Source organism: Sinocyclocheilus grahami, unplaced genomic scaffold (assembly GCF_001515645.1).
Source record: "Sinocyclocheilus grahami isolate Dianchi unplaced genomic scaffold, SAMN03320097.WGS_v1.1 scaffold1390.1, whole genome shotgun sequence".
Classification (NCBI taxonomy): domain Eukaryota; kingdom Metazoa; phylum Chordata; class Actinopteri; order Cypriniformes; family Cyprinidae; genus Sinocyclocheilus; species Sinocyclocheilus grahami.
In genome coordinates, this window is record NW_015506569.1 from 29616 (window position 1) to 40834 (window position 11219).

The following is an 11219-nucleotide window of genomic DNA, read 5'->3' on the forward strand; positions in this document are numbered from 1 at the left end:
GACTGGTTTACCAATAACCCGAGGTTTTCTAACATCTTTCTGTAATTATTATTTAATAATTACATAGTTCAGTGTGTTCCTGCAGCAATACCAGTACAATATTTCATGGTTCTCAACCAATCAGATTTGAGAACCAGAACAAACTGCTGTATAAATCTATCCTCCTGACTACCAGAAGAAGAAAAAAAGATGAATTTAATATTTTTACATTTTTTAAATGATATTTTATTCATATGTTATACTATGTCTTCTGTAGAGCAGGACTTTAAAAAGTCCTGTTTTTAAAAGAAATAAAAAGACATGAATAGACATGAAAAGCAAAAACAATTATTATTTTTTTAATCCATAATCCATTTTTATTTTTTTTTATACCAAACTTTGTATACAAATTATTCTCAACTATGTTATGAAAGATATAACAGAATGATTTGATATACCATTTTGCTTTATGCAACATGTGCGTAAAATGTCCATAAACAGGTTATTTTATTATGTGCAATGTATCTATAAACTGTATCTATTTTGCATATTAATTTGTTTTTGGGGCAACATGTAATGAAAAAATAAGTGTAATAATGGGAGTATTAATTGGCAAGATTTTCATAATAACCTAATAATAATAATAATAATAAATCTAAAATTTCATAGGTATATTGAAATATAATTTCCCTATTCATTTGTTGTGTCTCCCAAAATGCGTAATAAACATGCTTTTAGTCCTGCTGTTCTCTACAAATCAATGTCCTGTTTCATAACAGAAAGTCATATTTTGATTTGAAACCCCACAACATTTTCCTGAGATGTTGATTTATGACAGATCAGATTAGAAATTAGTCAGATTTAAATGATCATTACAAAATATTATCATATTTCCACAAGAGTGTTGAATTTGAGAGGGAGTGGTCACGGTGAAACATCCAATCATATGGTCTCTCTGAACAGTCCTGAATGTGCTCGGTGCAGGACATCCAGACTTACAGCTGTGACATGTGAGGTCTCTAAAACATTATGTCCACTACAGAGGACAAGACTCCATAGCTGGTTGTCAGGAGGATATATATATATATACACACAACAGTTTGGTCTGGTCCTTGAATCTTGAATTCTTCACTTGTATCATTTCTCACAGCGGGTGTCATGGCAGATGACCAAACCCAATGTAATTTTACAAATACTACTGTTGTTTTGTCACAGAACATAGTTTAAAGAGTTTTTTTTTTGTAGGTGAGAATGTAGTTGTTTAAACTTCAGATTTTTGTTAATAAAGATAACGGCTATTTGAAAATGTGCTTCGGTGTTTGTGGAGATGTGAGCTCCAGCGCGTCAGCGGCCGTTCAGCGCTCATGAACCCGTGGAGAGAGCAGCCTCACCTCACAGCACATATGGCTTTGTGAAAAGCACAAATCAGTGACATGACTTGACGGCGTTGGGATGTGTTTAACACAGTCGTGTCAAAAGTCCAACACATGATTCGATCTGGTCCAGTAGAAGTAAACGATGAAAGACATTCAAGCGATCAATGAAGGGTTTTTCTGAAACATTAGTTTATTTTGCTGGGTTTGTGAATCTGTTGTGTGATAGTGAAATGCTGCATCTTCTCACATGTTCAGAAAACGAGACCATAACCTTGAGATTAACGTGTCACACACACACACACCCCTGATGAAGTCTAAAGAGCATTAAGTCCATTAGTGTTTCCCTGACGGGAAGCTGCTCTCTGAGCTTCAGCGAGACTATAAGAGAGCGGCAGAGACAGACAGCCTCATTCCACAGACAGACAGAGAGAGAGAGAGAGAGAGACACGCACACGCCGCTCACGCACCACAAACACAGGTAAACATGCTCAAGAATTACAATAGCAGCTGGCTGATGTGCTTCAGCTCGATAGTTCATAAATGATCAATCATCTGTTTTGCTGTATCACATCTAGTTTGTTGCTGTTTGTTTTATGTGGGTTAGTTCATTAGGTTTCTATTCTACGCTCTGGTGCATAAAGGGAACCCCGGGTATTAAGACTTGTATGGCTTAAAATAACGTAAATGATGTCTCTTACTGAAATATGTAGTAGAAAACCCATGAAAGATTTACATTATTTAAGAAATCCACATCATTTTATACATATTTTTGACTATGAGGGGGGGCACCATTATTTCAATGACATCAAATGGTTGCACTCAGTGAGTTACTGCTGCTATCTGCTGTTAATTTTACTGCAACACAACTGTATACCGTCATTGAAATATATTATATTAAGCCATACAAGTCTTAATACCCCGGGTTCCCTTTAATGCAGGAAGACTGACATGATGTATGGTGTGAAATATTCATGATCAGATGAAGGTGTGAACTCTAATCAGTATCGCATGAAGCTGCAGAAACACCAGCGTCTGATCCACAGACAGACAGACAGATGAAGGAAATCTCATAAATCTGTTGTGTTAATGCGCAACACAACTGTATACCGTCATTGAAATATATTATATTAAGCCATACAAGTCTTAATACCCCGGGTTCCCTTTAATGCAGGAAGACTGACATGATGTATGGTGTGAAATATTCATGATCAGATGAAGGTGTGAACTCTAATCAGCATCGCATGAAGCTGCAGAAACACCAGCGTCTGATCCACAGACAGACAGATGAAGGAAATCTCATAAATCTGTTGTGTTAATGAGATTAACGGTCTTAATAAGGCAACATGAAAAACAGTGTTTGATGTGGATTATTGTGAGATTATAATCTGATGGACGTCTGACACGTCAGGAATATCATAGAGTCTGCTCTCGTGTTCATCCTGAAGGGCTTTATTTCGTGATAATGACTGACAGGCGGTATGTTATCACACTGAGGTGTTTATGGGATAAATCAATACAAGCAGATGACATCAGTTACGTGAGAGACTGCAGAGACACACATCATGACGAGTGATAAACGAGAAAAGGAGAAAGGTTCCAGATCCAGCAGCGTAATCCCATTATCCCAGATTCCTGTCATGTCAAATCACCTTTATTTGTGTAGTGCTTTATACAAACTGATTGTGTCAAAGCAGCTTTACAAAGTCAAACAGGAAAATAGACTGTCAATAATGCAAGAAGACAATAACAGAGTCATTTCCCAGCTAAAGTCAGTTCAGTGATGATTCAGTGATTCATCATCAGTTCAGCTCTCTTCAATAGTGTTTGTGTAATCAGTCAAGCGTCCACAACTAAACAAACCAAAGAAACCAAAACTCTTGATTCCTGTGATGCGCTCAGATCATAAGCGTCGCTCTGTTCGCTGTGTTTCAGGGAAGTGCAGACATGAACGCTGCTCCTCCTGCAGGAAGTGCTCTGGCCACTCCCGCCAGCACCGCCGGACCCACCACACCCAAGAAAGGGCCGCCCAAATTCAAGCAGAGACAGACGCGCACCTTCAAGAGCAAGGCCCCCAAACCCGGGCAGAAAGGGTACAAACACACACACACACACACACACACTCAGTCTTGTTCACTATCCTTGTGGGGACTCTCCATAGGCGTAATGGTTTTTATACTGTACAGACCGTATATTCTATCGCTGTACACCTAAACTTGCCCCTCACACTAAACTATAGGCATTTTTACACTCTCAAAAAAACTCATTCTGTATGATTTATAAGCTTGTTTCCCCATGGGGACCTCAATTCAGGTCCCCACAGTGCCACGAGTCCTGTGTGTATTCAGGTTTAAGTCTCCACCAGTGTAGAAAAACATGCACTCACACACAGTTTCACACACACACACACACACACACTCACAAACACAAATACTGCAGCTATTGAGCGAGTTTCCCTCTGCTCTGCAGATTCGGCGATGATATTCCTGGTATGGAGGGTCTCGGCACCGGTGAGTCACAGTGACACATACACACACACACACACACACACACACACACCCTGTGTTCAGTTTGTTAATGCTTGTGTCTCATCTCGTGACAGATATCACTGTCGTGTGCCCATGGGAGGCATTCGGAGACATGGAGCTCAGCGATCTGGCCAAATACGGCATTATCTAAACCCCGCCTTCTCAACATCACCGCCTTCAGCCCCGCCCCTCTCATCCAGTGGCCCCACCCCTTTTGCTCAATGTTGTCGTGTGGTTATGATGTTGTGTGATGATAAAGGGCAGATTCGACACATGGACACTGTCATTATTGATATGATTGTTATTGTTATTATTATATAATATTTTATATTTTGTATATGTTGCGATAAGATGACAACTTATCCCCTCCCACACCTCAGCTGTCAATCAACATCCTGAAAAATAGTCATCAGGGTTAAGACACGCCCCTAGCTGCGACTCCGCCCTTAACTCTGATTTATTACAGAAGGTGTGTTTCCTGGTGACATCACTTCCTCTGTCTCGTAGAGCCTGTCCCATAAACACATTTATTTTATTAAATGTGCCATGTGTGATTACCGGAGTAGAAATCCAATTAAACGTTCTATTTTCAGTAACTCTGTTGGCCTTATTGCAGTAGAATAAAAGCAAATTTCATAACACAACAATGAATTTCATTAAACACCATTATGAAAAACCCATTAACATACTGATTAATGTCAAGAATGACTGATGTGTGTGTGTGTGTGTGAGAAAGAGAGTGAGAGAGAGGCTGTTCACACACATAAGGTAAATTCAGGAAGAGTAGAAACAAATCTGTTGACTTCATCATCCGCGCGTCTCTCTTCTCCTCCCATCCTTCACCTCACACACACACACACACACAGAGAGAGAGAGAGTCACAGAGACAGACGGTGTGTGAGAGTCTGTGATGGACGGAGCGACAGGCTGCAGGTACGACACTTTCATCTCTAAATACTATCAGTCTTACAGAGGATGAATGAAGGAAATCAGGTGACAGAACGGTCACAATATTCATAACTATGAACTGTAAATCATGTCTGCTGTGTGTGTGAGTCTGTGTGTGTGTTGTGATTGAAGTTTAAAACTTTTTTACACTGCTGCTCAAGAAAAACACATGTTTTCCTTCAATCAGACAACAGGTTTCATGTCATGTAAAGATCCGTGATTCATTAGCTGCTTGGTTTATTCAGATCAGTCATCACTACGACACACACACACACACACTCACACGCACACACGCACACACACACACACTCACACTCACACAGACACACACACACACAAACACGCACACACGCACACACGCACACACGCACACCAGATACAAAAGCAGCAAATCATTTCTAAACATTTCTAAACTATTGTAGCTGCTGCCAGATGACAAACCCAAAGGAGAAATAATGTGAAACAAGTGAAAGAGTGAAGATGATCTCTAGCAGGAAAGACATTTGTTAAAGCAGAAGATAAGATCACTGATAACAGCATCACAACTGAGCTTTTGTCCTGGAGAGGAAGAACAACACATCCGTCTCCATCAGCACTTCACCAGCTGGATCCTCAACATTTACCGTCCTGGCCGAGCACAAAAACTACACACACACACAAGTGTAATACTTGAAGTTAAAGTTTAGAAATACAAATGACAGAAAAAATTTGGAAAATAAAAGAAAGGATAATTGAACAAATTAAAGTGCTAAAGTACTATACAATGAGAATTAATTTAAATAAAATGTATAGAATGGTTTTTACACATCATACATAGAGTACAGAGAAACACTACTGCTGAAACCTTTTTAAGACATTAATACTCTTATTAACCCAAGAAGCATTAAAATGATTAAAAATGACTCAAAAGGCATTTTTAATGCCTAGGACATAACAACATGCTAAAAGATGTTAGCAATGTGCTAAAAAAATGCTAGAAACAAGCTAGCAAACATGCTAAGACTTAATGATTACATAGCAACAAGCTAGCAACCACCCAGAACACCCTAGAAGCTGTCTAGCAACCGCCGAGAGTACCCAAACAACCACATAGCAACGGCCTAGTAAACACCCAAAAAACCCTGGTAACCGCCTAGAGACACCCTAGAAACCACCTAACAACCACATGAAACACCCTAGCACCCGCATAGAAACACCTTAGCAAATGCATAGCAACCACCCAAAGTGCCCTAACAACCACCCATAACAACCTAGCAACCACTCAGAGTACCCAAACAACCACATAGCAACGGCCTAGTAAACACCCAAAAAAACCCTGGCAACCGCCTAGAGACACCCTAGAAACCACCTAACAAACACATGAAACACCCTAGCACCCGCATAGAAACACCTTAGCAAATGCATAGCAACCACCCAAAGTGCCCTAACAACCACCCATAACAACCTAGCAACCACTCAGAGTACCCAAACAACCACATAGCAACGGCCTAGTAAACACCCAAAAAAACCCTGGCAACCGCCTAGAGACACCCTAGAAACCACCTAACAAACACATGAAACACCCTAGCACCCGCATAGAAACACCTTAGCAAATGCATAGCAACCACCCAAAGTGCCCTAACAACCACCCATAACAACCTAGCAACCACTCAGAGTACCCTAGCAACCACATAGCAACAGCCTAGTAAACACCCAGAAAACCCTGGCAACCGCCTAGAGACACCCTAGAAACCACCTAACAACCACATGAAACACCCTAGTACCTGCATAGAAACACCTTAGCAAATGCATAACAACCACCCATAACAACGTAGCAACCACTCAGAGTACCCTAGCAACCATATAGCAACGGCCTAGTAACCTCCCAGAAACCCCTGGCAACCGCATAGCACCCATCCAAAGTGCCCTAGCAACCACCCATAACAACGTAGCAACCACTCAGAGTACCCTAGCAACCATATAGCAACGGCTTAGTAACCACCCAGAAAACCCTGGCAACCGCCTAGAGACACCCTAGAAACCACCTAACAAACACATGAAACACCCTAGTACCTGCATAGAAACACCTTAGCAAATGCATAACAACCACCCATAACAACGTAGCAACCACTCAGAGTACCCTAGCAACCATATAGCAACGGCTTAGTAACCACCCAGAAAACCCTGGCAACCGCATAGCACCCATCCAAAGTGCCCTAGCATCCACCCATAACAACCTAGCAACCACTCAGAGTACCCAAGCAACCACATAGCAACGGCCTAGTAACCACCCAGAAAACCCCAGCATCTTAGTAAATAGTTTTAGCATTTCAGAACCACTTTGCGAAAACCTAGTGACGTATAAAGCGCAGTCACCTTTATCTGTATAGTGCTTTATACAATACTGGTTGTGTCAAAGCAGCTATAGAAACAAAGCTGAAAAGCTGACGTCAATAATGCAAGAAGACAATAGCAGAGTCTTTTTTCCAGATACTTGCATATGCATAAAGGAATGTATGTTTGGTGCACACTTCAAGTACATTAAAGTTATTCAAATCAATCCAATGTATGCAGAGTTGTGCAGAGAGTAAAAGAAATATACAGTATATATGATGAATGTTTATGTATGTATATATATATATATATATATATATATTTTTTTTTTACAGGATACACTCTCTTTATGTATAAATATGCACACAATGTATAAATGTTACAATGGTAGACTTTATAGACATTGTGTGTTCACAATTATGAATATGGGACTACTGATATAAACTTCTTGTATTTTATATGTTCAATTAGCAGAATAATTGCAACATAAAGTGGAGATAAGGTTAGAAAGCATGAAGCTCATGGTGTTAGAATGCCAGTCTGTTAATCAAGTCTAAATCAAGATGCAATCCATAACAACGCGTTATAACAACGATATCTCAGAAAGTCTGACATAAAATAAGGATCGGGCTGAGGAGAGTCGATACCGATTAGTTAAAAAAAAGAAGTTTGATCGGCCCCAATCCCGATCCTTGAGAATCCCGATCTCTAGTAGAAACTGATTTACTATTTTTCCCTTTAAATAATTATTTGTTTCTCTGACCAAATTGGGTTATTATCGTTAACTAAAACCAAAATTTTTATCTAAAACCATATAAACTAAATAAAAATGAACTAAAACTGAAATAATAAATATAAAAATACAAAAACACACAACAAAATGACTACAACTAAATACGAAAATCGAATAAAGTATAAAAAGAAAAACTTATTCAAAAGGTTTTTTTGGGGGGGGGGGGGGGGGGTGGGGTGTTTGGGGACATAACAACATGCTAAAAGATGTTAGCAATGTGCTAAAAAAATGCTAGAAACAAGCTAGCAAACATGCTAAGACTTAATGATTACATAGCAACAAGCTAGCAACCACCCAGAACACCCTAGAAGCTGTCTAGCAACCGCCGAGAGTACCCAAACAACCACATAGCAACGGCCTAGTAAACACCCAAAAAAACCCTGGCAACCGCCTAGAGACACCCTAGAAACCACCTAACAACCACATGAAACACCCTAGTACCTGCATAGAAACACCTTAGCAAATGCATAACAACCACCCATAACAACGTAGCAACCACTCAGAGTACCCTAGCAACCATATAGCAACGGCCTAGTAACCACCCAGAAAACCCTGGCAACCGCATAGCACCCATCCAAAGTGCCCTAGCATCCACCCATAACAACCTAGCAACCACTCAGAGTACCCAAGCAACCACATAGCAACGGCCTAGTAACCACCCAGAAATCCCTGGCAACCGCCTAGAGACACCCTAGAAACCACCTAACAAACACATGAAACACCCTAGTACCTGCATAGAAACACCTTAGCAAATGCATAACAACCACCCATAACAACGTAGCAACCACTCAGAGTACCCTAGCAACCATATAGCAACGGCTTAGTAACCACCCAGAAAACCCTGGCAACCGCATAGCACCCATCCAAAGTGCCCTAGCAACCACCCATAACAACTTAGCAACCACTACCCTAGCAACTGTGTAGCAACCACCTACAACACCCTAAACTTTCAAAGTTTCAAACTTCATGCTTTTACAACCAATTCAAACTTTCAGGCTAGACTTTCTCAGCTGTTTCTGTTATTTTTCTTTTTATCACTGTGAAGCTGCTTAACAACTTAGCAACCACTACCCTAGCAACTGTGTAGCAACCACCTACAACACCCTAAACTTTCAAACTTCATGCTTTTACAACCAATTCAAACTTTCAGGCTAGACTTTCTCAGCTGTTTCTGTTATTTTTCTTTTTATCACTGTGAAGCTGCTTTGACACAATCTTTACTGTATAAAGCGCTATAGTCGAGTCACCTTTATCTGTATAGTGCTTTATACAATACTGGTTGTGTCAAAGCAGCTATAGAAACAAAGCTGACTTGACTTTATATTGAAAAATCCTTCTGATGACTTTCTCTGGTTCTGTGGTGAAAACAGATATTTGAATCAAAAGTCACTGAAAGTTCTCTGTCTTTCCTGCAGATCACTGTGAGCATTAGAGAGAGAAGAGAACAAGCGCTTCACCATCGATCAGATCCTTCGTCATGGAGCTTCTGGTGCGGGTTCAGCGGTGGAACGGCTCTCGGCCCGTGGGCTGCGGCTCTGCTCTGGCTCAGGAGTACTGGCCGCTGTGTGACACGTGGGGGATCGTGGTGCAGGCCGCGGCGGGCGTGGGTTTGGTCAGCTGCGTGGTGCTGATGCTGGCTCTGCTGCTGTGGTCGGCGTGTGCGTCCCGCTGTCGGTCCGGTGCGCTGGCGGCGCTGCTGCTCTTCCTGCTGGCCACGGCGGGTATATTCGCCCTTCCCTACTCCTTCATCATCGCTCTGTCGCCGCAGACGTGTCCGGTGCGGGTGTTTGTGCTCGGCGTGCTGTTCAGCCTGGCGTTCGGCGCTCTGCTGGCGCGCGGTCTGGCTCTGCTGGGGGTGGCGCTGGCGCGCGGCTGGAGAGAGGTTGCTGTGGCCGCGGCGCTCGCGCTGGTGCAGGTGATCGTAGCGACGGAGTGGCTGCTGGTGGTGCTGGTGCAGGACAAGAGGACCTGCCAGTTTTCACAGCCAGAGTTTGCCATGCTGCAGATTTACGTGATGGTGCTGTTAGCCGCGGCGCTGATGACGGCGCTGCACTTCCTCCGGTACACCTGCGTCACCTACAGCTACAGCGACAGCGGAAGCACGCATCGGCAGAACAAACTGCAGGCGGCACTGCTGGTCCTGACCCTGCTGCTGAGTGCCTGCGTGTGGCTCATCTGGATCACGCTCCTCACATACGGGAACCATGCCATGGGCCGCAGCCCGCTCTGGGACGACCCCGTGATCAGTGTGGCGCTGACCGCTAACGGCTGGGTGCTGCTGCTGGGACATGGCTTCACTCAGGTCCGCTTCATGTGCAAGAGCAACGCTCGTACCAAAGACCCGCCGCTGGACTTCACGGGCTGGACAAGCCCCAGAACACAGCCAGCGGCTCCACCGGACCTGAAGACCGGCACCGACAACGAGGGCTTCCAGACGGACGCGGACGCGAGGAGAGGTAACAGAGGAGTCAGATACTCGTGAAGCCACATTGCATGGGATGTTCTGGCTTGTTTTCACTGATTGTGTCTTTAATAGGAGTGTATTCTGCATTCTCCATACAGTTGTTTTTAACATGTTTAAACCTGAAACACGTGAAAGAATCTGCCAGTGCAGTGAAAAAAATACACTTGTGATGTTCCGTACGACACAAGGCTCCAGCATCAGGCTTACACACTTTGCTAAGAAATTATACCTAGGAACATTTTAGGTTTATAAAATATATATGTCCAGGCTTTAAACTTTACGAGCAGCAGATGGCGCTGTTCTTCACATGTCGAGGTTTTGAATCTTTTACTGGGACAATCAGGGCATTCAATCCCCATCCTTACAAACATTCATATTAAAGACACATTCTCTGAAAACAGCTGAGAGAATGTGCTCATCAAATACCCGATCTTACAGTCTCTGTCCTGAATAACACAATCCCAGCATGCACTGAGCAAGATCAGTCAACAAAGGGGCTGCCTATGACTGGCACAGGTTAAAGGTCACGTGTTTGTGTTGCAGGTGAAGATATATCGCCGTCTGGATTCTTCATGAGAGTGAGTTCTCATCATCCAATCACCATCCTGCAGCACTGAACGGCTGATGATGTCCCCGTCATGTGATTAATCCGCTGTGTGTTTCATGTTTCAGGAACTCAGTGCAGAGAAAGATTACAGCATCCCTCGACCCACGACCACCAACATCAACGAGCCATACGACGAATACTATGGACACAGAGTTTGACCACACACACACACACACACACACACACACACACACAGAGATACACACACACACAC

The 11219-nt window shown here is 42.7% G+C and overlaps 2 protein-coding genes across 2 annotated transcripts; both read left to right on the forward strand.

Moving 5' to 3' along the window:
- The first annotated feature begins 1723 nt into the window (after positions 1–1723).
- On the forward strand, positions 1724–4476 carry LOC107569883 (retinal cone rhodopsin-sensitive cGMP 3',5'-cyclic phosphodiesterase subunit gamma-like). Its single transcript, XM_016256051.1, has 4 exons — positions 1724–1833; positions 3288–3445; positions 3822–3862; positions 3955–4476. The coding sequence occupies exons 2-4, from the start codon at positions 3300–3302 to the stop codon at positions 4029–4031; spliced, it is 264 nt and encodes an 87-aa protein (XP_016111537.1). The 5' UTR covers positions 1724–1833; positions 3288–3299; the 3' UTR covers positions 4032–4476.
- Positions 4477–9411: 4935 nt separating this feature from the next.
- Positions 9412–11163, forward strand: LOC107569870 (G-protein coupled receptor family C group 5 member B). Its single transcript, XM_016256030.1, has 3 exons — positions 9412–10390; positions 10942–10976; positions 11071–11163. The coding sequence occupies exons 1-3, from the start codon at positions 9412–9414 to the stop codon at positions 11161–11163; spliced, it is 1107 nt and encodes a 368-aa protein (XP_016111516.1).
- The last annotated feature ends 56 nt before the right edge of the window (positions 11164–11219 follow it).

What these genes read in the sequence shown, in the direction of transcription:
- LOC107569883 (XM_016256051.1), top strand. Translation starts at nt 3,300, where the DNA reads ATGAACGCTGCTCCTCCTGCAGGAAGTGCTCTGGCCACTCCCGCCAGC. An exon ending in CCCAAACCCGGGCAGAAAGG is followed by an intron (nt 3,446 to 3,821) that starts GTACAAACACAC and finishes TCTGCTCTGCAG; the next exon opens with ATTCGGCGATGATATTCCTG. An exon ending in TATGGAGGGTCTCGGCACCG is followed by an intron (nt 3,863 to 3,954) that starts GTGAGTCACAGT and finishes ATCTCGTGACAG; the next exon opens with ATATCACTGTCGTGTGCCCA.
- LOC107569870 (XM_016256030.1), top strand. Translation starts at nt 9,412, where the DNA reads ATGGAGCTTCTGGTGCGGGTTCAGCGGTGGAACGGCTCTCGGCCCGTG. An exon ending in GGACGCGGACGCGAGGAGAG is followed by an intron (nt 10,391 to 10,941) that starts GTAACAGAGGAG and finishes TTTGTGTTGCAG; the next exon opens with GTGAAGATATATCGCCGTCT. An exon ending in CGTCTGGATTCTTCATGAGA is followed by an intron (nt 10,977 to 11,070) that starts GTGAGTTCTCAT and finishes TTCATGTTTCAG; the next exon opens with GAACTCAGTGCAGAGAAAGA.